Consider the following 27,642-nt stretch of genomic DNA (forward strand, 5'->3'; position numbering starts at 1 on the left):
CTCTGTGCTCCCCTTGCTGTCTTACCTTCCAGAGCAGGAAGACCAGCAGGCCGAGCAGCAAAAGTCCTAACAAGATGGCCACCAGGATGATCCACCATGGCAGTCCTCCGTACTGAGCCACACGACGCTCCGGGAACACCGTCACTCTCACCTGAGAAAGACAACATCAATCAAGCATTATTTTGAAAGTAAAAGAAAGTGAAATGTATTTTGTGTTGAAATGTGAAAGTGATAAAGTACCTGTGTCTCAGCGTTCCTCAGGACCATGTTTTTAGCTGTGCCGTCCACTCTGAGAGAGGCTTTCACGATCACGTCCAGATAGTTCAGCTTAGAGTACTCCTGTTGGGAAACACAGAGGGACGTGAGTGTGGACAGGGGATTGAGGTGCAGTCAAATATCAAAGAGGTGTGTGTGTGTGTGTGTGTGCTCGCGTCTTACCTCCAGGAATGTGCTGTTCCAGAGGCGAGATCTGAGCAGGATGACTGCATTACTGTCCAGGCCCTGTAGGGAGCAGTGAATCTCCACACACTTTGCCCCATCCTCACACGACTATAACACACACACACACACCATATTACAGGGTAGCTCGTACACGACTAACAACATTGATCAACTGGGAGAGAAGGAGAGTTGTGTTACCAGAGTAGTGTATTTCCTTTTGTCAGTCAGCAGTGCGATGGTTCCCTCAGGTTTGTCAGTCTCCCCTACAGCTCGCCTCCTCCTGCTACTCTTACTCTCCTGAACACAGTGTAACAGAACTTAGATGTATGGTAATTTGGAACAATCCTCCCATTGGTAAGCACCGTACAGCAGAGTTAACTGTATTGGGACTGTTAGTGTAGTGTGTTAGAGTTTGACTGTATATGAACACTTGGGACTGTTAGTGTGTTAGAGTTTGACCCCCCAGTGCTTACTAACCTCTTTGACAGTGAGTGGGTTGATCTCTCTCTCTGGAGAGCATGTGATCTGTTCCAGACCTTGGGAGTCCATCTTCACCAGGTACAGGATCCACTTCCCCTCCACAGTTTCTTTCGGCCAATTGATGATCAGGGAGGCAGTGCCATAGGTCTTCAGGGGCTTCCCTAGGTTGATCACCTGTCAATCAAAAGACAGATCAAAGGACAGGTCAGTTCAGTATATAATTAAATATGATGAAAATCCTGTTTGGTTTATCTTTTTTTTTCTTTTTTTGTGTGTTTATGAAAATACATAATCCTTACCCTGAACTCATACTCGATCGGGCTGCCGATGTCTCCCTCTGACTTCATGTCGCTCTCACCTTTGACCTCTCCAGTGAAGTAGACCTGGGAGGGCTTGGCCACTCTGGGGAAACAGGTATACTGTGAGCACAAACACACACCTTACTGAAGTTTAGATGCTGGGAGGTCTCACGTGTAAAGCACATTAAAGTGAGCAGCTGGCAAATCATATTTTACCCTGTGAGGGACAGCTGCAGCTCGATCACCACTTTGGCCTTGGCCTTGACTCTGCCCACCTTCTGCTGGTCACTTGTCCTGAAAGGTCAGAGATCAAATCAGCACTGTTGGTCAAATCCATATCTATTTCATTATAGACATGACAGAGGAGTGTGTACCCCACTCACGTCTCCAGCTTCAGGTCTATCTCCAGCTCTGTGGTGTTCAGAGAGATGCCTGCTGTACTCAGGATTATGTAGAACGTTACCTAAACACACAGAGTGATATGTTAGCGCGCACACACACACACACACACACACACACACACACACACACACACACACACACACACACACACAAAAACACATAGCTAGTGATCATGATTAGCTGATGGCGTCTCTCACCTCTGAGTCTCGCTTGAAGGGGTTCCCCAGCTCACAGTCTGCCTGAGAGCCATTCTTATTGGCCACACAGGACACCTGCCTGTCCTGCAATCAACAACAACAGCCAATCACAATTCACTACCAGTCTAAAAGATGGAAGAGGGAAAGGGGAGAGAGAGGTAACTCACTGCGTTGGATACAGAGCGGAAGGTGGAGAGAGAGCGAGAGAGAGAAAGAGAGAGAAAGAGAGAGAAAGAGAGAGAGAGAGAGAGAGAGGGGTAACTCACTGCGTTGGATACAGAGCGGAAGGTGGAGAGAGAGCGAGAGAGAGCGAGAGTGAGAGAGAAAGAGAGAGAGAGAGAGAGAGAGAGAGAGAGAGAGAGAGAGAGAGAGAGAGAGAGAGAGAGAGAGAGAGGGGGTAACTCACTGCCTTGGGTGCAGAGTAGGAGGCGGAGTAGGAGAGAGAGGAAGGGAAGGAGGCAACCAATGCTGCCTCATGAGCATCATCTCCATTCTTATTGGTCACTGTGATCTCTAGGGCGATGTCCTTCTGGTCGCTAAGGGAGACCACTGGCACCCCATTCTCCCTGCAAGGACACCAGCAGAATATGTCAGCATTGATTACATTCACCAAGGTGATGGCTGGTGACAGGTTAATGTGTTCTACTCACATAGGTAGTAGATGGAATATGTCCTTGTTGGGTTCTCTGTAGCAGAAGCGGTGCTGAAGCTGTAAATTACTCTGACACAAATTATCACTGCCACATCCTTCCTTCAGGAAACTCACCTACACACACAGGGAACAACATGCCAATCACACAAACTCATACTAATACAGAGGGAACAGGCTTTGAGCAGGCAAAAGTTGTATATCTCTGTCACATACAGTAGGTGACCCAAAGCTGCCTAATAGGAGACTGTGTTACGGTTGTTATTGGATACCTCAGCACTGGCCGTGATAGGCTGGTTGGAGTCGAGGATGGGCGTGAGCCCTGGGAGGGCTCTTCTCTTCCTTTTGGAGTTCTGTATCTCCACAGCAACCTCAATGGGGATTCCCCTAAGCTTGTCCTTAATGTTATCCTGTTGATGACAGACACACAGAGTACAGATCAGATATACATGGTAACAGTGTAGGAAAAAGTACTCAATTGTCATACTTGAGTACAAGTAAAGATTCCTTAATAGAAAATGACTCAAGTAAAAGTGAAAGTCACCCAGTAAAATACTACTTGAGTAAAAGTATAAAAGTATTTGGTTTTTAAATATACTTAAGTATCAAAAGTAACTGGAATTGCTAAAATGTACTAAAGTTTCAAAAATTAAAGTTAAAATATAAATCATTTCTCGTTTTTTTTTATTGACGGATAGCAGGGGAACAGTCCAACACTCAGACATAATTTATAAACTAAGCATTTGTGTTCAGTGAGTCTGCCAGATCAAAGGCAGTAGGGATGACCAGGGATGTTCTCTTGATAAATGTTTGAATTAGACCATTTTCCTGTCAAAATGTAACAAGTACTTTTGAGTGTCAGGGAAAATGTATGGAGTAAAAAGTACATCATTTTCTTCAGGAATGTAGTGAAGTAAAAGTCAAAGTTGGCAAAAATATAAATAGTAAAGTAAAGTACAGATACACCCCCCAAAAAACGACTTAAGTAGTACTTTAGTAATTTTACTTAAGTACTTTACACCACTGCATGGTGATGACATACTACTGACAAAGGCTAGAGGAGACTTGTCCACATTTCACCTACAAGGCTGGTGAAAGACTGTTTGTTAACAGTCACTAGTTTCGAGAGTTGTGATGCAGTACCTGTAGAGTGAGTTTGGCAGTGATACACTCCTTCTTCCCCTGTGCACTGAGGGTGAGAACACCAGTGGACTCGTAGTCATGGTCCTCGCTGGAACGTGTGGAGAAGGTCACTCTGGGTGGAAGACCCTTCTTCCTACGCTCCGCATCCGCTTCAAAGGAATATGCCACCGCTGTGGAGGGGAGAGAGAGAGGGAGAGAGGGAGAGAGACAGTGAGGGAGAGAGAAAGAGACAGTGAGGGAGAGACAGAGAGGGAGAGAAAGAGACAAAGAGGGAGAGACAGAGAGACAGAGAGGGAGAGAGAGAGAGAGAGAGAGAGAGAGAGAGAGAGAGAGAGAGGGAGAGACAGAGAGAGAGAGAGAGAGAGAAAGAGACAGAGCGAGAGAGACAGAGACAGAGAGGGAGAGACAGAGAGAGAGAGAGAGAGAGAGAGAAAGAGACAGAGCGAGAGAGAAAGAGACAGAGGGAGAGACAGAGAGGGAGAGAGAGAAAGGGAGAGAGCAAAAGAGAGAGAGGGGGAAGTGAGAAGAGAGAAAGGTAGAGAAAGAGAGGGACAGTTACTATTGTATACTGATCTAAAGCATTAATAGGCCATTGAATTATTTATTTTGAAATCATAACACAAGAGGTGTTGTCTTACTCAGTTTGGGGTTGTAGGATTTGGGGTTGGCTGTGTAGGAGAAACAGGCCTCTACCTCCAAGCTGGGAACACAAAGTCATGAGTATTTATGAATATGGTTTAAATGGTTTATACTTTTCCATATGCAGATGAACAGCACCCACACAGCAAACTTACCAAATGTTGTTTCCACAGTTCTTCTTAGTTAGATCTATCTCCTTTGGCATTGTCTTGACAACCTTCTGGATATTGATGACTGGCCGAGCTCTGGAGTAACATCACAGGGTCACAGTGTCAAATGTTTGTTTAAAGGTCAAGAAAGTGGCCCCAAAAAAAGTATAACAAAACATTGTAGGGTAGATGACTAATTGCCATGGTTACCGGTAGACAAACACAGAGTCGGAGAGGGACCCTACGGCCAGGTCAGGGTAGGAGTTCCTGTCCAGGTCCATGTTACCAGCTAGAGAATAACCGAACAACCTCGTCTTCGATGGCACCCCTGACAACACCTGTGCCGGTTTGATGTTGATGCCCTGAGCTGAGCCGTGGTAGATGAACACCTTCCCTGACCCACTGTCATCATATGGTGCTCCCACAGCAATGTCTGACAGAGAGAGAGTCAGGATTACACACTGTCTACATGCACACACATAGGCAGAGACAGACATATGTAGACACACACACATAGGCAAAGACAGACATATGTAGACACACACACATAGGCAGAGACAGACATATGTAGACACACACACATAGGCAAAGACAGACATATGTAGACACACACACATAGGCAGAGACAGACATATGTAGACACACACACATAGGCAGAGACAGACATATGTAGACACACACACATAGGCAGAGACAGACATATGTAGACACACACACATAGGCAGAGACAGACATATGTAGACACACACACATAGGCAGAGACAGACATATGTAGACACACACACATAGGCAGAGACAGACATATGTAGACACACACACATAGGCAGAGACAGGCATATGTAGACACACACACATAGGCAGAGACAGACATATGTAGACACACACACATAGGCAGAGACAGACATATGTAGACACACACACATAGACAAAGACAGACATATGTAGACACACACACATAGGCAGAGACAGACATATGTAGACACACACACATAGACAAAGACAGACATATGTAGACACACACACATAGGCAGAGACAGACATATGTAGACACACACACATAGACAGAGACAGACATATGTAGACACACACACACATAGCTGAATTTTTAGGATTTGCACATATGAGGAACATGTTTTAACAGGGTCTGGAAAAGGGGCCTTTTAGAAACACATTTCATGCAGTTCTACTTCATATACATGATTGAAGACATTAGCAAATTATTCTTTTTAAACACTCAAATGGCCAAATGTAGGCTACTGTGCAACTCGCTTTTCAGGTAGGATGCAATTTATAATAATTTGTTTTATTATTATTATTATTATTGTATATTATTATTATTATTATTATATATTATTGTTATTATTGTAGGCCTATTCATTAATCTAAACCAGTTATTTAAATATTCAAAACGTGTTTTGTTTCATTCTGTTGAGATTTGGCTAAAGGAAGTTCGTTCTGTGTTTTCTTACTTAGTTTAAGATAGGCCTTTTGTAATATAAATATCATTAGTCTATTTCTGTCATTTGGGTATGGTATGCTCTAGCCTTTCTTGTTAATATAGTTAGAAGCTTTGGTGAAGGTTTGGTGTGGTTATTAGCCTGTTATACTGCAGGCGTATGACGGCAACTCACTTCGACTGTTGAACTTGAGGTGAGGAAGAATGTTTTAGGCCCACCAGGGTTACTCTTATGATCTAACAATATAATACTTAGATTTCTTTTTTTTTTAATCTGATTTAAAAAATTGCGAATAATCCTCCTTTAGCCTCCTTCTGTATGACTATATCTGTGTGCTCGACATTTAGTTTGAGATGGGTTTGAAGTTTGAAATTATTGTTGTAATTTGTAGGGTTAAGTAGGTACTAGCCTGTCTATGTTTAAAGCAGTTCACAAGTGTTTTGTTTCATTCTCTTTCATTTTGTTGGGCCAAATTAAATTCCAACTGTAAACTAATGTTGTGTTTGCTGAGATATAATACCCTGCTTTTATTTTCCCTATAAACAAGGTATTGACATTCATTTAAGGTGAGGAAGAATGTTTCCGGCCTACCAGAGTTACTTCCATAATCTAACAATATAATGCTTATCTTTATGAAAAAGTTATTATGATCGAAAGATAATGAATTAGCCTCCTTCTGTACGCCTATATCTGTATAGCAGACGCAGTAGCCATCTGTATCTGGCAAAGCTAAAGAAATGCATGTTGGTGTTGTTTGGTTATGCTACACATCGAAACACAACGAATAGTGTTTTAAAAATGTGTTCTAGGCTGCTTGTAAGGATGTAATGTGGATGATTTGGCCAGCATCCCTGGTTTTTTGATGGCACTGGCTGTGTGGGTGGACACCCTGATCACATCCCTGGTTTATTGATGGCTCTGGCTGTGTGGGTGGACACCCTGATCACATCCCTGGTTTATTGATGGCGCTGGTTGTGTGGGTGGACACCCTGATCACATCCCTGGTTTATTGATGGCGCTGGCTGTGTGGGTGGACACCCTGATCACATCCCTGGTTTATTGATGGCGCTGGCTGTGTGGGTGGACACCCTGATCACATCCCTGGTTTATTGATGGCGCTGGCTGTGTGGGTGGACACCCTGATCACATCCCTGGTTTATTGATGGCGCTGGCTGTGTGGGTGGACACCCTGATGGGTTATGCAGCCAACACATATGGATGACAGGTACATTTCTCAAATGTCTGATGAATGAAAGTCTTGCCAGTCATTTGTCCGGTGCCAAACGTTCCTAACACTAACCCTGATATATAGTGTATAGTGTGTATAGTATGGGCTACAGTAGGCTACAAAATAAACTTTCCAGTGACCCTGACTCACCGAATGTTGAAGATGAAGTCAGCATAGGCTACTCACCGGTGATAGCCGATGCACTTGTGCCAATATCTCAAGATAAGCTGCTCTTCACTCAGAATTGCTCAAAATAAAAAAATGGTTAGCTTCTACGGAAATATTAGTCTTCTCTTTTCAGCAGTAGGCATTTGCTTTCAAAACGGTAGGCCCATGTTTTTCTCACGATTGTATTTTGAAATTTATGAAAGGCAAACTGACAGCCGCAACCAACCATAGAAATATAATACATAGATGGCAGTTCCAATTCAAGTCAGGACTGCAGCCAATGTTAGTGTACCTGTGAGTTTAACAGTCAAGGTGGCAGTGTAAGAGGTTCCAAAATCTACTAGGGATTATATCTATGGCAACAACAAGCTGTTCTATATTTGACCTGTCTGATGCCCAGTTTGTGGCCTTCCAGACTGTAAGTGCGTGTGATAAAACTTCATCCACAGCTATTTCTTTGAAATAATGCTCTTCGGTGGAGTTTTTTGAATGATTTGATATATATCTGTTCAGATTGAAATCATTTTGGCAAAATTATTTAAATTTAACAGGGGGTGCTGCACCACCCCCAGCAACCCTACCTCCCACCGCTATGCATACCCCCCTCACCCTGATAACCGTCCAGGTTGAGATCTCCCAGGTTTTCTACAGCCAGTCCGAACATGGAGTCCTGAGGTCCGTCTATCCTGGTGGGTGTGAGCTTACTCCAGACTCCGCCCTTGTTAATATAGGCATAAATAGCTCCGCCCACCTTTCCATCCTTCTCAAAGAACTGAGGGGCTCCCACCACGATATCCTGCCACCTAGAGCAAGAGAGAGACAGAGAGAGAGAGATGACTTAGAGAAATGGAGAAATATGTTGTCTCAACAAGGAACTAATTGTCTCATCTCAAAGATCATCTGAGAGGCTCAAGCCACAATATCCCTTACTGTGGAGAGAGAGAACCCGTGATATCCCTCACTGTGGAGAGAAAGAAGCCATGATACTCTCCACTGTGGAGAGAGAGAAACTGACCATGATATTCTGTATTTGATGGATAGATGGACAGGGGAAGTGCAGTGTATAGATTTGCCTTATTGATGAAGGGAGAAACATTTGAGAAGACAGACATTTGATTTCCATAGGCATGTTTTTTCACAGGACCTCCTATTTGCAACTATTTAATGGGTGTAATAGTAAAGACCATAGGCAGCTCACGTTTCAAGTTTGGGGAAGCTTACAATTTCTTCTACCCTTTCCATCGATCTGCGTGACAGTTGTGATTATTTTTATATGCTAATTTTCGTGGAACAGTAAAATGATAAAGAGTCGTTCAGTTAAGCTAAGGCCGAAAGCACCAGAGTCTGCCATATGGACAGCTCAAGAAATGAGCGCATAATACTCAGAGATAGCCTACAGTATAGGCCAATGCAGCAGTAGGCCTATAAATCCTCTTAGAGTCTAAAGTCTCAATCCACTGCATCCACCTACAGTGGGGCAAAAAAGTATTTAGTCAGCCACCAATTGTGCATGGTCGTTTTGTTCGATAAATTCCTTCTTTATATCTCCAAAATGTCAATTTATTTGGTGCGTTTATTCAGAAATACACCGGTTCCAACTCGCCCAACATGACTACAAATAAGTTACCTGTAAACTTGGTCCAAATATTTCAAACAACATTTATAATCCAACCTTAGGTATCCTAAAATGTAAATAATCGATACAATTTAAGACAGGATCATCTGTTTTCAATACCGAAGAAAAATACCACGGAGCAATCTCCTGTGTACGCGCAACAAAAGACTTGAGCCCTTCAGAGTGACACTCAAAAAGAACAGCCGTACTTCTTCATTCCTCAAAAGAAAAACATCAACCAATTTCTAAAGACCGTTGACATGTAGTGGAAGCCATGGGAACTGTAACCAGGGCCCTTATAAAAGGATTCCCAAAGAAAACCAATAGAAAACACACACAAAATAATTCCCTGGATGGATTGTGCTCAGGGTTTCGCCTGCCAAATCAGTTCTGTTATACTCACAGACATTATTCTAACAGTTTTAGACACTTCAGAGCGTTTTATATCCAAATCTTCTGGGCCTGAGTAACAGGCAGTTTACTTTGGGCACACTTTTCATCCGGACTTGAAAATAGTGCCCGCTATCCCTAAGAGGTTTTAACTTGTTTCTCAGAAGTGTTGCAGGTTGTGAACTTTGCAAACAACACTCCAAGAATGAAAACAGTAAATGACTGTAATTAATATGTGCATTAACAGAAATTCATGTAACCAAATGATCGGGGAATTAACGGTACATTTACTAGGCCTACTGGTGACATATGTAATGGGGAAAGTATATGAAATAAGCAATCAAAGGGAAAACAATTCACACAATGAAACAATGAATGCTCAAGAATTGGCGGGAGACAGCTGAGTGCATTCTGGAGAGAGACGCTGTCACGACTTCTGCTGAAGTCGGTTCCTCTCCTTGTTTGGGCGGTGTTCGGCGGTCGACGTTTCATGTTCCATTTGTTTTGTCTGGTTGTCGGGTTTCAATTCCCTTATTACATGTTGTATATGTTCCCTCTGTTTCCCACATGTCCTTGTCGGGAATTGTTTATTGTAAGTACGTGTGCTTTATGTGACTGGTGCGATACGGGTGTTTTGTTACTTTTGTATGCCGGCAGTTATGTACATTAAACGTCTCCGGCTATTTACCAAGTTCTTCTCTCCTGCGTTTGACTTCCATGCCACCAGTTACACACACCTTGACAGACGCGCCATATCTTCGCCACACACCCCTCTCCTCCTCGTTGCAAATGTTTTGATTATGCTCAAGACACATTATCTACCACAGATTTGAGATGCTTTTCACAACTCGATCGGCTAGGTATATTGCTATTCACAATGCCCAAATAGCGGGATTCCCAAATAAGCTTAGCCTTACACACTTGTGATTTGAAACAATCCACAGGTATTATTAAAAACAAGCTACTGAGCCTCTGCGGCTAAGTCATGCTCTCTGGTGAAGTATTTTGAATGTTTTTACTTAGACCGTAGTAATTATATAAATCAATTTACTTTAGGGGAAGCCATTAACCTAACAGTGCACTGTGTACCCTGCCAACTTTCCTTTTAAATTCGCAAGAGTCTGAAACCAAAGATCTGTATATAATAACAAGATGCTCATGTTTCCGCCCTAACAATGGGAGTTGTTGTCCCAAAGGCGGGAAGGCAGGCGACAAATTTGGGTCTGCATATTATACCGATAGGAACGCATTGGACTTATTCTGGACAGATTTTGGCGAGAGTGAGCCCTCTCACTTCACCTCTTCCTCTCTGCTGAAACTCTCTCACCGGAGAAAGCATCAGAGTGAGCAAAACAGCGCCCCTCTGTGTTACTATATGTAGCCCATGTATCTGATTCTGTCTAGTCAGAAATAGTATGACATGCCATACTCTTCTACACATACTGAGACAGATGGGTGCAGTTTCGCTCGCTCGGATGCTTTATCTGAGATTAAAGCTTCTTTCTGTCGGCATGAGTCTCGGTCATATAAATGATCAATATGTTATTTGGACAGGCAAGGAGGTACAGTAGGGCGGACCAGGTCCCCTAAGCCCCGCCCATTACGCCGGCCCTGGAGGTCTTGTCTTCTCATACCCGTCTCCAGTGAGATCCACCACAGTGAGGTCGTAGCCGAACGATGAGGCTAACCCCTCCCCTTCCAGGATGTACTCTGGTGACAGCATGGAGGACTCATCGGACTCCTTCTTTAGCAACACCACTTCTCCGCTGTGATGGGCTCTCGGAGCGCCTGCAACCACTGTCAGCTGACCCTTCTTAGTGATGGCCTTCCCTGAGTCCAAAGAAAAGCCTGATAGGAGAGAGGTAATTCACCAATCAATCAATCCGTCAGTCAATGTATGTCCACATAAATACAGACATGTTTCAGGTGAGATGGTGCCATACTAAATGTTTGATGCACTGCACGGTCACAGATATGGATGGAACACTGACTGAGTTTACACAAGCAGCCCGATTCTGATCTTTTTTCCACTAGTTTTGTCTTTCACATCAGAACTTTTCACATCAGCTCTTCTTCAGAGCTGATCTGATTGGTCAAAAGATGAATTTATGAAGAACATAGCAGAATTGGGCTGCCTGTGTAAACGCAGCCAGTGGCTGACTGTAGATGTATATGGACAGGCAGTAAAAGGTAATGTTATAATAATGTTGTGCTGAACGTGCATGACACAACATGAAGGGACCAAACCAAACAGAAACACTAACAAACAGCACCTGGACTTGGCATCACACCAACCCATTCCCAACACCACTGATGACACCAATATGTTGCATTCGGATCGGCCAAAGCTAGGCCCTGTACAGGTTCACTGATTTCTCCATCATATATCTATACCTATTCATGCCCAGTTGGTTGGAAGTGGATGTGAGTTATAGCTCTGGTTATCTGCACCACACCTATCTCAGGTCGATGCTCATGACGAGCGCAATGTTCCACTGTGCATGATGACGACTAGGGCACGGATTTAAATGATTGGCTCTGGAGAGCATGATGTCATCACGCAGGTAGTCTTACAATTCTACGTAGCTATTGGCTGTCACATCAGTCTCCATAGCAACCTGGGAAGGAAGTGACTTGTACACAAACGGTTCACACTGGAGCTGGACACACTGGTCATGAAGAGCACACATTGAGGGGGGAGAGGAGGGAGCCAGAGAGGGATGAGGGATGGGGTACCTACCCAGGTAGCTGTTAGGGGGCACAGGGACCAGGTCTGGGTTTAACTGGTTCTCATCGCCCACCTCATAGGGCCCATCTTTATACGAACGCATCTCCAACAGAGTGCTGTTCTTATGCTCTACTCTCACCATACCTGGTAGGAGGGAGGGAGGGAGGGAGGGAGGGAGGGAGGGAGGGAAAATGAGAAGAATAAATGAGAGGAGGATGAGGATGAGGGATAGGAAAGTGAAGAAAGGGGGGATGGAGATGAGAAGATGAGGACAAAAATCTCAACACAAGCGTATAATAAATGGAAAAGCGTTTGATAAATAAATAACACACAATAAATAAATAACACACAATAAATAAATAACACACAATAAATAAATAACACACAATAAATAAATAACACGTGATAAATACAATAAAAGTTCAAAAGTAACGTACATGTTGATGTGACCCTAATCAAAATTCTACATTTTATCATTGTGGTTTTGCTTCCAGCAGAGGTCACTGTGGTTAATACATTTGAGCATGATTAAGAGAGGAAGGGCCCATGCGGACTATGCTAATCTGCCTAACCCTAACCTCTGACCCTCACCCTAACCCTACCTCTAACACCTGACCCAGACATAACCCTGACCTTATCCCCTAACCTTACCCTGACCCCTAACCCTACCTCTACTTGAAGGTAACAGTGCTCACTGTTGACCCTAGTGGCCGGTTTCCACATCATCTCCCAACGTCCTCAGACACAATACTGACTTGTATCACAGGTGACATGCCTGTGAATACTGCATTGTTGGGTAGGCCTTGCAAGTTAAGCATTTCATTTTACTTGTGCATGTGACAAATACAACTTGAAACCCTGAAAGCTATCTGATCTTGTCTAGGGTTTTGAATCCAGGAATACTCACTCACACGCCACACCCCTACCTTTCCAGTCATATGCTCCAGGAGCTCCAAACACTAGGTATTCATAGTCCCTAGTGAAGGTGGCAGACAGACCCTGTTGGCATGAGCCAAACCTCTCATGCCCGCGTGCCCGCCCCTCACAGAACCTCCAGTTCCCTCCATCCTCATCAGACCGGGCATTGATTGTCAGGTCCTGGCTCAGCACGTAACACCTTCCTGTGATGTCACGAGATTCCTGGGGCGTGTTCACAAACAGACGCAGCTGGTAGCGGTGGGCACACGTCTGGAGAGAGAGAGGAGAGGGATTGGTTAATGGAGCTGTCAGTCAAGTCAATGGCCAATCAGTTTGAAAGTGCACACACACTTACCACAATCTTTCCTCCTGGTCCCTGGCTGTTCACTGTTACACCCATCCACTGGTTCTCCTTGCTCTCAGCTTTCAGGTTCTCTACACACACAAAACCATCATCAAATCTTAATGATTCTGCCAACAGACGATTTCCTTGGAAGGATCTGTGTAGACAGATGAAGACAGAAAATAAGTGTGTGTTCATGTGTTCAGAGGTGAGCTCACCATTGTTGTCAAGCTCCACGCGGTTACAGCTGGAGGAAGTGGTGTCACAGTTGTAGAGTCCTCCTGTGACCTTTGACTTCTGACCTCCCAGAGCTTTGGCCCTCGGAGCACCAACAAGCAACCTGTAACAAACACCACAATGCCATGTTAGAATACAGGAAACAAACACGCACACATGAGACACACAGACACACACTCAATGAGGACCAGCCTTTCAATAGTCCTCTCAATGAGGACCAGCCTATCAACAGTCCTCTCAATGAGGACCAGCCTTTCAATAGTCCTCTCAATGAGGACCAGCCTTTCAATAGTCCTCTTAATGAGGACCAGCCTATCAACAGTCCTCTCAATGAGGACCAGCCTTTCAATAGTCCTCTCAATGAGGACCAGCCTTTCAATAGTCCTCTCAATGAGGACCAGCCTATCAACAGTCCTCTCAATGAGGACCAGCCTATCAACAGTCCTCTCAATGAGGACCAGCCTATCAACAGTCCTCTCAATGAGGACCAGCCTATCAACAGTCCTCTCAATGAGGACCAGCCTATCAACAGTCCTCTCAATGACGACCAGCCTATCAACAGTCCTCTCAATGAGGACCAGCCTATCAACAGTCCTCTCAATGAGGACCAGCCTATCAACAGTCCTCTCAATGAGGACCAGCCTATCAACAGTCCTCTCAATGAGGACCAGCCTATCAACAGTCCTCTCAATGAGGACCAGCCTATCAACAGTCCTCTCAATGACGACCAGCCTATCAACAGTCCTCTCAATGAGGACCAGCCTATCAACAGCCATCTCCACTCCCCTCCCTCCCTTCATGCACACACACACACACACACGCGCGCGCGGTTTATTTTTTTGGAACCACAGACTAGAGGACACACCCGCTGAAAAATCTGAATAAATGTTTTTATAGTAATAAACATATTTTTTATCTCGTTATTTATTCTTTTTTTTTATTTTTACAAAAGGTAGTGTGAAGGCGTTTTTACTAGTCCTGTATTAATGGACTGATATAGCCGTATGTAGCATGGGCAAAACATTTTTTTGTCTGAAAATGTTATCTTTTCACAAAAGTAGTGCACTGGGCCTTTGCTAGTCCTGTGTTATCGGTCCACTATAGCCATATGTAGCACAGGGTACATTGATAGGGCAGAGAGACATTTATCTTGTCAGAATATCCATAGTCTTTGTTCCAGTTTAACTTGAAGAGGATATTATGCCTACCTACTTACAGAAAGTGTGTTTGCATGTTTTATTTGTTAATATCACCAGATAGGTGCAGTGGAATGTCTCGTTCGGATGAAGATATAAGACATTAGGTCATTTCGTCAAACTTGTGAAGCTTCTATGTTTATCAGTTGCTCATTCAACGTATTTGCTGCTACTTTACTCAAACTGTTTTAACAGTTTTCCTTCCTGAGTGTTTTACATTCCCTGAGATCAACCATAAATATTTACATTCCCTGAGATCAACCAGAAATATTTACATTCCCTGAGATCAACCATAAATATTTACATTCCCTGAGATCAACCAGAAATATTTACATTCCCTGAGATCAACTAGAAATATTTACATTCCCTGAGATCAACCAGAAATATTTACATTCCCTGAGATCAACCAGAAATATTTACATTCCCTGAGATCAACCAGAAATATTTACATTCCCTGAGATCAACTAGAAATATTTACATTCCCTGAGATCAACCAGAAATATTTACATTCCCTGAGATCAACCAGAAATATTTACATTCCCTGAGATCAACCAGAAATATTTACATTCCCTGAGATCAACCAGAAATATTTACATTCCCTGAGATCAACTAGAAATATTTACATTCCCTGAGATCAACCAGAAATATTTACATTCCCTGAGATCAACTAGAAATATTTACATTCCCTGAGATCAACCAGAAATATTTACATTCCCTGAGATCAACCAGAAATATTTACATTCCCTGAGATCAACCAGAAATATTTACATTCCCTGAGATCAACCAGAAATATTTACATTCCCTGAGATCAACTAGAAATATTTACATTCCCTGAGATCAACCAGAAATATTTACATTCCCTGAGATCAACCAGAAATATTTACATTCCCTGAGATCAACCAGAAATATTTACATTCCCTGAGATCAACTAGAAATATTTACATTCCCTGAGATCAACCAGAAATATTTACATTCCCTGAGATCAACCAGAAATATTTACATTCCCTGAGATCAACCAGAAATATTTACATTCCTGAGATCAACCAGAAATATTTACATTCCCTGAGATCAACTAGAAATATTTACATTCCCTGAGATCAACCAGAAATATTTACATTCCCTGAGATCAACTAGAAATATTTACATTCCCTGAGATCAACCAGAAATATTTACATTCCCTGAGATCAACCAGAAATATTTACATTCCCTGAGATCAACCAGAAATATTTACATTCCCTGAGATCAACCAGAAATATTTACATTCCCTGAGATCAACTAGAAATATTTACATTCCCTGAGATCAACCAGAAATATTTACATTCCCTGAGATCAACCAGAAATATTTACATTCCCTGAGATCAACCAGAAATATTTACATTCCCTGAGATCAACTAGAAATATTTACATTCCCTGAGATCAACCAGAAATATTTACATTCCCTGAGATCAACCAGAAATATTTACATTCCCTGAGATCAACTAGAAATATTTACATTCCCTGAGATCAACCAGAAATATTTACATTCCCTGAGATCAACCAGAAATATTTACATTCCCTGAGATCAACCAGAAATATTTACATTCCCTGAGATCAACCAGAAATATTTACATTCCCTGAGATCAACCAGAAATATTTACATTCCCTGAGATCAACCAGAAATATTTACATTCCCTGAGATCAACCAGAAATATTTACATTCCCTGAGATCAACCAGAAATATTTACATTCCCTGAGATCAACCAGAAATATTTACATTCCCTGAGATCAACCAGAAATATTTACAAGGCCAAATATTCCCAGATTTTCATAAAAAGGTCTCTCGTTTCTGCATCACCAAATTTTGCATAATGCAAAAAGTGTTGGGTAGGTGCATTTTGGGTCTGGAGGACATGGAGCATCGCTCTGACACTTCTCACAATGGTGCTCCTTTAGTAAAGTTCACATGCTGATTAATTAGTGTTAATTTAGTATAAAGGTTCTGTTACACCACCTCATTTCTTATATTTTTGGGGGACATTTCGCTGAATAGTCTAAAAGAAAATCTAATGTGGCCAAACCTCAACTGAACAGCTTTACACAACTAGTCAGGGTGTGTGTCTGTGTGGGAGTATGTCTGTGCCTGGGTGATTACCTCAGCCCAGGTAATCAAATGACTGCTTTCACACTGATCTCAGAACAATGAGGATCCTTTGTGTTGCCCCCTGCCATACATACATGTACACGCCACAGGAGGTTGATGCCCTTAACTGGGGAGGACGGGGCTCGTGGTAGTGGCTGGAGTGGAATCAGTGGAATGGTATCAAATACATTAAAACACAAGGTTTCCAGGTGTTTGATGCCATTCCATTCTCTCTGTTCCAGACATTATTATGTCCTCCCCTCAGCAGCCTCCACTGACACACGCACGTGAACATACATTAACAGTCAGGAGAATAGGCAGAAAGAAGAGGTATCCCTTAGTCATGCCCCTACTGCAGTCTATGATCAGAAAACCCTCCTTAAAACATAAAACATTAGGAGATGAGAAAATATCTGATCCTGAATCAGTGGATAGCAGAAACTTGTACCTTCTCCTTAGACTACGGAGGTCCAGTAACATTAAAGAGACAGTCAACAGGAACCACCAAAACCGTACATTATGCTGATACTGTATAACTGCATAGAGTACATAACTAGTTACACAGTAAATGCAGTAAAAGTATATGAAACAATATTGTATTTGTACATGGTCTCAATTGTTCATTTACCTCTGTGCAATGTAAAGCGTGTGTTGCCCATTACCCAGTAGCCTGCCACTGGTAAGTAAAACACAGGGAGTGTGAGAGGGAGACATGGAGAGTGAGAGAGGGAAACAGGGAGTGTGAGAAGGAGACAGGGAGTGAGAGAGGGAAACAGGGAGTAAGAGAGAGGGAGACAGGGAGTGTGAGAAGGAGACAGGGAGTGAGAGAGGGAGACAGGGAGTGTGTGATGGAGACAGGGAGTGTGTGATGGAGACAGGGAGTGAGAGAGGGAGACAGGGAGTGTGAGAGGGAGACAGGGAGTGTGAGAAGGAGACAGGGAGTGAGAGAGGGAAACAGGGAGTGAGAGAGAGGGAGACAGGGAGTGTGAGAAGGAGACAGGGGGTGAGAGAGGGAGACAGGGAGTGTGTGATGGAGACAGGGAGTGTGTGATGGAGACAGGGAGTGAGAGAGGGAGACAGGGAGTGTGTGATGGAGACAGGGAGTGAGAGAGGGAGATAGGGAGTGTGTGATGGAGACAGGGAGTGTGTGATGGAGACAGGGAGTGTCAGAGGGAGACAGGGAGTGTCAGAGGGAGACAGGGAGTGTGTGATGGAGACAGGGTGTGTGTGATGGTGACAGGGAGTGTGTGATGGAGACAGGGAGTGTGTGATGAAGACAGGGAGTGTGTGATGGAGACAGGGAGTGTGTGATGGAGACAGGGAGTGTCAGAGGGAGACAGGGAGTGTCAGAGGGAGACAGGGAGTGTGTGATGGAGACAGGGAGTGTGTGATGGAGACAGGGAGTGTGTGATGGAGACAGGGAGTGTGTGATGAAGACAGGGAGTGTGTGATGGAGACAGGGAGTGTGTGATGGAGACAGGGAGTGTGTGATGGAGACAGGGAGTGTGTGATGGAGACAGGGGTGTGTGTGATGGAGACAGGGAGTGTGTGATGGAGACAGGGGGTGTGTGATGGAGACAGGGAGTGTGTGATGGAGACAGGGAGTGTGTGATGGAGACAGGGAGTGTGTGATGGAGACAGGGAGTGTGTGATGGAGACAGGCTGTGTGTGATGGAGACAGGGAGTGTGTGATGGAGACAGGGAGTGTGTGATGGAGACAGGGAGTGTGTGATGGAGCCAGGGTGTGTGTGATGGAGACAGGGAGTGTGAGAGGGAGACAGGGAGTGTGAGAAGGAGACAGGGAGTGAGAGAGGGAAACAGGGAGTGAGAGAGGGGGAGACAGGGAGTGTGAGAAGGAGACAGGGACTGTGAGAAGGAGACAGGGAGTGAGAGAGGGAAACAGGGAGTGAGAGAGAGGGAGACAGGGAGTGTGAGAAGGAGACAGGGTGTGTGTGATGGAGACAGGGAGTGTGTGATGGAGACAGGGAGTGTGTGATGGAGACAGGGAGTGTGTGATGGAGACAGGGAGTGTGTGATGGAGACAGGGAGTGTGTGATGGAGACAGGGGTGTGTGTGATGGAGACAGGGAGTGTGTGATGGAGACAGGGGGTGTGTGATGGAGACAGGGAGTGTGTGATGGAGACAGGGAGTGTGTGATGGAGACAGGGAGTGTGTGATGGAGACAGGGAGTGTGTGATGGAGACAGGGTGTGTGTGATGGAGACAGGGAGTGTGTGATGGAGACAGGGAGTGTGTGATGGAGACAGGGAGTGTGTGATGGAGCCAGGTGTGTGTGATGGAGACAGGGAGTGTGAGAGGGAGACAGGGAGTGTGAGAAGGAGACAGGGAGTGAGAGAGGGAAACAGGGAGTGAGAGAGGGGGAGACAGGGAGTGTGAGAAGGAGACAGGGACTGTGAGAAGGAGACAGGGAGTGAGAGAGGGAAACAGGGAGTGAGAGAGAGGGAGACAGGGAGTGTGAGAAGGAGACAGGGAGTGAGAGAGGGAGACAGGGAGTGTGTGATGGAGACAGGGAGTGTGTGATGGAGACAGGGAGTGAGAGAGGGAGACAGGGAGTGTGTGATGGAGACAGGGAGTGTCAGAGGGAGACAGGGAGTGTCAGAGGGAGACAGGGAGTGTGAGAGGGAGACAGAGAGTGTGTGATGGAGACAGGGAGTGTCAGAGGGAGACAGGGAGTGTCAGACGGAGACAGGGAGTGTGAGAGGAAGACAGGGAGTGTGTGATGGAGACAGGGTGTGTGTGATGGAGACAGGGAGTGTGTGATGGAGACAGGGTGTGTGTGATGGAGACAGGGAGTGAGAGAGGGAGACAGGGAGTGTGTGATGGAGACAGGGAGTGAGAGAGGGAGACAGGGAGTGTGTGATGGAGACAGGGAGTGTGTGATGGAGACAGGGAGTGAGAGAGGGAGACAGGGAGTGTGTGATGGAGACAGGGAGTGAGAGAGGGAGACAGGGAGTGTGTGATGGAGACAGGGTGTGTGTGATGGTGACAGGGAGTGTGTGATGGAGACAGGGAGTGTGTGATGAAGACAGGGAGTGTGTGATGGAGACAGGGAGTGTCAGAGGGAGACAGGGAGTGTCAGAGGGAGACAGGGAGTGTGTGATGGAGACAGGGAGTGTGTGATGGAGACAGGGAGTGTGTGATGGAGACAGGGAGTGGGTGATGAAGACAGGGAGTGTGTGATGGAGACAGGGAGTGTGTGATGGAGACAGGGAGTGTGTGATGGAGACAGGGAGTGTGTGATGGAGACAGGGGTGTGTGTGATGGAGACAGGGAGTGTGTGATGGAGACAGGGAGTGTGTGATGGAGACAGGGAGTGTGTGATGGAGACAGGGAGTGTGTGATGGAGACAGGGAGTGTGTGATGGAGACAGGGTGTGTGTGATGGAGACAGGGAGTGTGTGATGGAGACAGGGAGTGTGTGATGGAGACAGGGAGTGTGTGATGGAGACAGGGAGTGTGTGATGGAGCCAGGGTGTGTGTGATGGAGACAGGGAGTGTGAGAGGGAGACAGGGAGTGTGAGAAGGAGAGAGGGAGTGAGAGAGGGAAACAGGGAGTGAGAGAGGGGGAGACAGGGAGTGTGAGAAGGAGACAGGGACTGTGAGAAGGAGACAGGGAGTGAGAGAGGGAAACAGGGAGTGAGAGAGAGGGAGACAGGGAGTGTGTGATGGAGACAGGGTGTGTGTGATGGAGACAGGGTGTGTGTGATGGAGACAGGGTGTGTGTGATGGAGACAGGGAGTGTGTGATGGAGACAGGGTGTGTGTGATGGAGACAGGGAGTGTGTGATGGAGACAGGGAGTGTGTGATTGAGACAGGGTGTGTGTGATGGAGACAGGGAGTGTGTGATGGAGACAGGGAGTGTGTGATGGAGACAGGGAGTGTGTGATGGAGACAGGGTGTGTGTGATGGAGACAGGGAGTGTGTGATGGAGACAGGGTGTGTGTGATGGAGACAGGAGTGTGTGATGGAGACAGGGGAGTGTGTGATGGAGACAGGGAGTGTGTGATGGAGACAGGGAGTGTGTGATGGAGACAGGGTGTGTGTGATGGAGACAGGGAGTGTGTGATGGAGACAGGGTGTGTGTGATGGAGACAGGGAGTGTATGATGGAGACAGGGAGTGTGTGATGGAGACAGGGAGTGTATGATGGAGACAGGGTGTGTGTGATGGAGACAGGGAGTGTGTGATGGAGACAGGGAGTGTATGATGGAGACAGGGAGTGTGTGATGGAGACAGGGAGTGTATGATGGAGACAGGGAGTGTGTGATGGAGACAGGGAGTGTGTGATGGAGACAGGGAGTGTGTGATGGAGACAGGGAGTGTATGATGGAGACAGGGAGTGTGTGATGGAGACAGGGAGTGTGTGATGGAGACAGGGAGTGTGTGATGGAGACAGGGAGTGTGTGATGGAGACAGGGAGTGTGTGATGGAGACAGGGAGTGTGTGATGGAGACAGGGTGTGTGTGATGGAGACAGGGAGTGTGTGATGGAGACAGGGTGTGTGTGATGGAGACAGGGAGTGTGTGATGGAGACAGGGAGTGTATGATGGAGACAGGGAGTGTGTGATGGAGACAGGGAGTGTGTGATGGAGACAGGGAGTGTGTGATGGAGACAGGGTGTGTGTGATGGAGACAGGGTGTGTGTGATGGAGACAGGGAGTGTGTGATGGAGACAGGGTGTGTGTGATGGAGACAGGGAGTGTGTGATGGAGACAGGGAGTGTGTGATGGAGACAGGGAGTGTGTGATGGAGACAGGGAGTGTATGATGGAGACAGGGTGTGTGTGATGGAGACAGGGAGTGTGTGATGGAGACAGGGAGTGTATGATGGAGACAGGGAGTGTGTGATGGAGACAGGGAGTGTATGATGGAGACAGGGAGTGTGTGATGGAGACAGGGAGTGTGTGATGGAGACAGGGAGTGTGTGATGGAGACAGGGAGTGTATGATGGAGACAGGGAGTGTGTGATGGAGACAGGGAGTGTGTGATGGAGACAGGGAGTGTGTGATGGAGACAGGGAGTGTGTGATGGAGACAGGGAGTGTGTGATGGAGACAGGGAGTGTATGATGGAGACAGGGAGTGTATGATGGAGACAGGGAGTGTGTATTCTACTGATAAACAGCTCACTGCCTTTCTGCACCACCACAGCTTGTTATTAAGCAACAAGGGATAAACATCAACAGTTCTAACTAGATTCCAGAACACTTCACAGAACCCAGAAATCCTGAACGATGCCTTCTTAGTGCCAAGTTCTCTATGCTCCAACTCTATGGTCTGTTGTCAGGACTGATATGAACCCAGAGTTACATTCATTACTGCACACATAATGAATAACAATGTGCATCAAATAATAAAACAAGTCTTTCTTATTGGACAAGTACAGGTATTCTCTCAATGTTTCAGTCCCTTTTCTTCCGTTTGGTACCTAGTTTAAACAACCCAGTTCTGCGTATGGGCGACTGACTGACTGTGTGTTTGGTACCTAGTTTAAACAACCCAGTTCTGCGTATGGGCGACTGACTGACTGTGTGTTTGGTGCGCAGTTGTAAAGGTTATTTATGTCCGTAGCATTCCTTCAGACATCCCTCTTGGGTTTGATGTTGGCTAACCAGGAGCAGCCTGCAGGAGAGAAGGAGGGGCAGAGGCAGGGAGAGGTGTGGTTGGGGTAGAAGGTGTGTGTTTATCATAGTAAACTTACAGAGCGCCATGACTCTGAACTAACCTTTGAACTCTAACCCTACTGCTAAAACCTATCTACAGTATCTAGCATCTGAGAGATCAAAGAGTGCTGGACATAGGAACCTCACAGCTCTACACACTAGACCTCTGTCTGTAGAACATGGTGGAATAGATTATCTCTCTCACACACACACACACACACACACACACACACACACACACACACACACACACACACACACACACACACACACACACACACACACACACACACACACACACACACACACACACACACACACACACACACACACACACACACACAATCTCTCAGTCTCTTTGTCATATGCTTTCACTCACCCCCCCCTCTCTCTCATTCTTTCAGTAACTCTCTCTCATTCTTTCAGTAACTCTCGTTCTTTCAGTAACTCTCTCGTTCTTTCAGTAACTCTCTCATTCTTTCAGTAACTCTCTCTCGTTCTTTCAGTAACTCTCTCTCTCGTTCTTTCAGTAACTCTTGTTCTTTCCGTAACTCTCTCTCTCTCTCTCTCTCTCATTCTTTCAGTAACTCTCTCTCTCTCATTCTTTCAGTAATTCTCTCGTTCTTTCAGTAACTCTCTCTTGTTCTTTCCGTAACTCTCTCTCTCTCTCTCTCTCTCTCTCTCTCTCTCTCTCTCATTCTTTCAGTAACTCTCTCTCTCTCGTTCTTTCAGTAACTCTCTCTCTCTCTGTCATTATTTTAGTAACTCTCTCCATCTCTCATTCTTTCAGTAACTCTCTCTCTCTCATTGTTTCAGTAACTCTCTCTCATTCTTTCAGTAACTCTCTCGTTCTTTCAGTAACTCTCTCTCTCTCTCTCATTATTTCAGTAACTCTCATTCTTTCAGTAACTCTCATTCTTTCAGTAACTCTCATTCTTTCAGTAATTCTCTCGTTCTTTCAGTAACTCTCTCTCCATCTCTCATTCTTTCAGTAACTCTCTCATTCTTTCAGTAACTCTCTCTCATTCTTTCAGTAACTCTCTCGTTCTTTCAGTAACTCTCTCTCTCTCTCATTATTTTAGTAACTCTCTCTATCCATCTCTCTCATTATTTCAGTAACTCTCTCTCTCATTCTTTCAGTAACACTCTCTCTCTCATTCTTTCAATAACTCTGTCTCTCTCTCATTCTTTCAGTAACTCTCTCTCATTCTTTCAGTAACTCTCTCGTTCTTTCAGTAACTCTCTCTCTCTCGTTATTTCAGTAACTCTCTCTCTCTCTCTCATTCTTTCAGTAACTCTCTCTCTCTCGTTATTTCAGTAACTCTCTCTCTCTCTCTCTCATTCTTTCAGTAACTCTCTCTCTCTCATTGTTTCAGTAACTCTCTCTCTCTCATTGTTTCAGTAACTCTCTCTCATTCTTTCAGTAACTCTCATTCTTTCAGTAACTCTTTCAGTTCCTCTCTCTATCTCTCTCTCTCATACATAGAGCACAGCCAACTCTCTGCAGTTCTGACAGACTTTGGAACGCAACATATACACATGCGCTCCAGATCCCTCACACGTCAGCATGTACCTGAGACACACACACCTTGCAAGCTCCCTCCCTTGTCTGCAGGTATCTAAAACACACTTACGCAAACACACACCTGTAGGGCATGGGATTGTAAATGAGTCAGGTTGGCAGATCTTGGCGTGCCTGTCGGGCGTGGCACAGGTGTATGACTCACATTTCACACACACCCTGGATGCAGGAAACACTTCCAGGGAACACACACCCCAACTGACTTGCCTAGTTAAATAAAGGTTCAATAAATAAAATATTGAAAAAAGCACACCCCCAGCAGGACAGACAGTAATTTCTGCAATACTGATCTACTGAGTCAGGCAACTAAGAAGTGTAGCCTCTGGAAACACCATAGGGCAGCAGGTAGCCTAGCGGTTAGTGCATTGGACCAGGAAACGAAAGGTGGCTGGTGTGTGTGTGTGTGTGTGTGTGTGTGTGTGTGTGTGTGTGTGTGTGTGTGTGTGTGTGTGTGTGTGTGTGTGTGTGTGTGTGTGTGTGTGTGTGTGTGTGTGTGTTTGTGTGTGTGTGTGTGTGTGTGTGTGTGTGTGTGTGTGTGTGTGTGTGTGTGTGTGTGTGTGTGTGTGTGTGTGTGTGTGTGTGTGTGTACTTGTGGTTAGATGAAGTTCAACTTCCATATATGATAACTGTATAAACTGAAGTCATGTTTTCTACATGAGAACTCATTGAGGGAATCCCCTGTAAGCCTGAGTATGAAACCATGTTTTTGTCTCTACCGCCTGAATGTTCACAGGGCTGATGACCACTTGCCTCAAATATAGACAGTCTAAAACTGGAGCAAATTGTGTGATTGAGTTCGTTCAGTCCAGTTCAGTTCAGAACTAAGAATGCTCATCATTACAGAAAGTTACAGACCTGACTTATAACATTCCAGGCCTAGTTAAAAGGGGAGAATATATTCTAAAGGCAAATTCATTCCAATGACGCTTTATTCATTCCAATGACGCTATGTCCGCTTTGTCCATAAGTCATGGATAACATTATGGTATTGAATGGGTCAGACAGCTGATCCTAAGTGAATAGTTAACAGCCTAGTCATTCCTACTGTGCTAACTGAAGGAGCAGGGTTCAATTAGGCACAAGATTAATGTTACCACAACTTGTATTTCTCCCTCTCACACACACACACACACACACACACACACACACACACACACACACACACACACACACACACACACACACACACACACACACACACACACACACACACACACACACACACACACACACACACACACACACACACACACACACACTGAGTCTTTTACTGGGCTAAAAGAAGTGGTCTTTCACATCAAGCTAGGTGAATTGGGTTAAGTTTAGAATAAGGGTTAAGGGTAGGCTTATCTAAAATACTACAGCTGTCCCCAGCCATCCTCCCCGACCAACCTGTCTAATTTAATTTCTGTCTAAAGTAACTAGACCATTAGTAAGTACTGCATCATATGTCTTGGAGGTGCTCAGAAATACTTAAGCATGGTATGTATGGCTCTGAGGCCAGGCTGCCTTAGCCTACCTTATGTGACCCAAATGACAACGGCAAGCTCTGTATCTACAGGTTCACTTTACTCTACTTTGAGGAATGAAGAAACACAGCATATGGTGCACAGGAAGAGACAAAAATAATAATATGATGTTGAGTACCTCCATAAATAAATTACCCTGATCTGTGGCTAAATGAAACTCCCAAAGGGCCATTTGTATCCAGAGCTAGTAGAATTAAGCAATACGTTCCAAGCGTTTGTTTTATATGGTCAAAATACCACGGCTAAGGGCTGTTCTTAAGCACGAAGCAACATTTGTGATATCACCATTATCACAAACCCCCGAGGTGCCTTATTGCTATTATAAACTGGTTACCAACGTAATTAGAGCAGATTTAGTCAAACCCGCGGTATTCGGTCTGATATACCATGGCTGTCAGCCAATCATCATTCAGGGCTCGAACCCCCCAGTTTATAAATCTCTGTAGAGCAGAGGAATATGTCGTTTTGGAATCAGGTAACTTTTTAGTTGTGAAGGTAGACTTCACCAAATGACATTGCCATGACGTTGGCTTCCGAGTGGCGCAGCAGTCTAAGGCACTGCATCTCAGTGCTAGAGGCATTACTACAGGCCCTGGTTCGATTCCAGGCTGTATCACAACCGGCTGTGATTGGGAGTCCCATAGTGCAGCGCACAATTGGCCCAGCGTCGTTAGGGTTTGGCTGAGGTAGGCGGTCATTGTAAATAACAATTTGTTCTTAAATAAAATTAAAAATAAGCAGCAGCCCAGGATATATTATGTTGAGTGAGATGCAAGACTTCCCTCTCACAAAATCACACATAGTATCTGCACATGAGCACAGGTTCGCTTCACGCTGTTTTCAGCATGGTAGCCAGGGCACCAATCTGAAGGCGAATGAAACGCACACTTCTTATAGCGAGGTGCTGCCTAGCGGACTAGAACACCTGGAAAAGAAAAGGAGAGCCGCACACTATAGGAGCTCAGATGCAATAACCAAATAACCAACTTTTCGACAGACAAGCTGTCTTCATCAGGGCACCAAAACAGCAGACAAGTTGAGCCTCCCACTTCAAAGCCCTTAGTTGTTGCGGAAATTGACCCACTATTCTGTTTACTTTCTGCATCTACGTCATATTGCTGAGTCTACCTTTAAGTCATGAACTGCAGTAAGATTGGAGGGGCTCGCGGACAGGCACCAACCTGCAAAGGGCAGTGAAAACCCACCAATAATGAACCGGTAAGACAAACATGCCAGTCTGAAACTTCAACTACATTTAGACAACTAAATTAGAGTGAACTCATTCAAATATTTCCTGACTAAAAGTAAGAATGAGGTTGAGACAAGAAACTTTTGCAATGAACCTGCGAGCCTGTGAAGTAGACTGCAGTAGCAGTAACCTGGTAAACATTTGGTTCCACAGCTGGAATGGAAAACAAAAGAAAACAAATCTAAATATATTTTTGACATTTATTTTTAAAGTAAGGATACTTACATGATCTTATCCACCGGATCTAACTGCCGGTGCATGGCGAGAGAGAAGCCGAAAAGACTCCCGGGCTCTCCATTCTTTATCAGGACGTTTTCTGTGTCCAGGTTGAAAGATGATATTTGCGTCCATTCCAGGAGAAAGAGAAGCGATAGAGATGAGAGGAATTGTATCCATCTATCCCCCATGGCAGCAAGGAGAGTTTATTTCTGTGTGATTGAAAATAAACACTGTTATGTCTCCCGGTAACTCCACCAGTTGATCTGTGGTATAACTCACGCTCCAGTTAAGTGATGTCTGAATGTAGCATGCTTTGCTCACTCTGGGTTTTGGGTAGGATGTTGCCCACTGGAAGCTTGTGCCGCGCCCCTCCTACACCCCCACTCTCCCTCTACCTCTCTGTCCCTCCTCTGTTCCCTTACCTCAGGTGTTGTCAGTGCTTAATTTGTAAATAGGGAGGTGACCTAGGGGGCTCAGAAGTAAAAGAACACAATCGCTAATTTTTTCCACCTTTATAATAGAGCATTGTATGCATATCATGACATTTCATAGTGGCATAGAGTAGAGTAGAAGTTGCTACACATGGG

The 27,642-nt window shown here is 44.9% G+C and overlaps 1 protein-coding gene across 1 annotated transcript in view; it reads right to left on the reverse strand.

Moving 5' to 3' along the window:
* LOC115114712 (integrin alpha-6-like) overlaps window positions 1–27,405 on the reverse strand; it is a 29,845-nt gene extending 2,440 nt beyond the window's left edge. The window contains exons 1-23 of the mRNA XM_029643182.2: window positions 27,062–27,405; window positions 13,465–13,586; window positions 13,259–13,338; window positions 12,912–13,173; window positions 11,998–12,129; window positions 10,892–11,105; window positions 7,862–8,055; window positions 4,610–4,832; window positions 4,406–4,495; window positions 4,250–4,311; window positions 3,612–3,781; window positions 2,741–2,878; window positions 2,470–2,585; window positions 2,226–2,385; window positions 1,820–1,903; window positions 1,604–1,683; window positions 1,437–1,514; window positions 1,221–1,323; window positions 919–1,095; window positions 640–738; window positions 439–549; window positions 241–339; window positions 26–151 (exon numbers count right to left, since the gene is read on the reverse strand). Coding sequence (XP_029499042.1) covers window positions 26–151; window positions 241–339; window positions 439–549; window positions 640–738; window positions 919–1,095; window positions 1,221–1,323; window positions 1,437–1,514; window positions 1,604–1,683; window positions 1,820–1,903; window positions 2,226–2,385; window positions 2,470–2,585; window positions 2,741–2,878; window positions 3,612–3,781; window positions 4,250–4,311; window positions 4,406–4,495; window positions 4,610–4,832; window positions 7,862–8,055; window positions 10,892–11,105; window positions 11,998–12,129; window positions 12,912–13,173; window positions 13,259–13,338; window positions 13,465–13,586; window positions 27,062–27,243 — 3,102 coding nt within the window. The 5' untranslated portion in view covers window positions 27,244–27,405. The remainder of the gene's footprint in view (window positions 1–25; window positions 152–240; window positions 340–438; window positions 550–639; window positions 739–918; window positions 1,096–1,220; window positions 1,324–1,436; window positions 1,515–1,603; window positions 1,684–1,819; window positions 1,904–2,225; window positions 2,386–2,469; window positions 2,586–2,740; window positions 2,879–3,611; window positions 3,782–4,249; window positions 4,312–4,405; window positions 4,496–4,609; window positions 4,833–7,861; window positions 8,056–10,891; window positions 11,106–11,997; window positions 12,130–12,911; window positions 13,174–13,258; window positions 13,339–13,464; window positions 13,587–27,061) is intronic.
* Between the last annotated feature and the right edge of the window lie 237 nt (window positions 27,406–27,642).

This window comes from Oncorhynchus nerka, linkage group LG9b, assembly GCF_034236695.1.
Source record: "Oncorhynchus nerka isolate Pitt River linkage group LG9b, Oner_Uvic_2.0, whole genome shotgun sequence".
Classification (NCBI taxonomy): Eukaryota; Metazoa; Chordata; class Actinopteri; order Salmoniformes; family Salmonidae; genus Oncorhynchus; species Oncorhynchus nerka.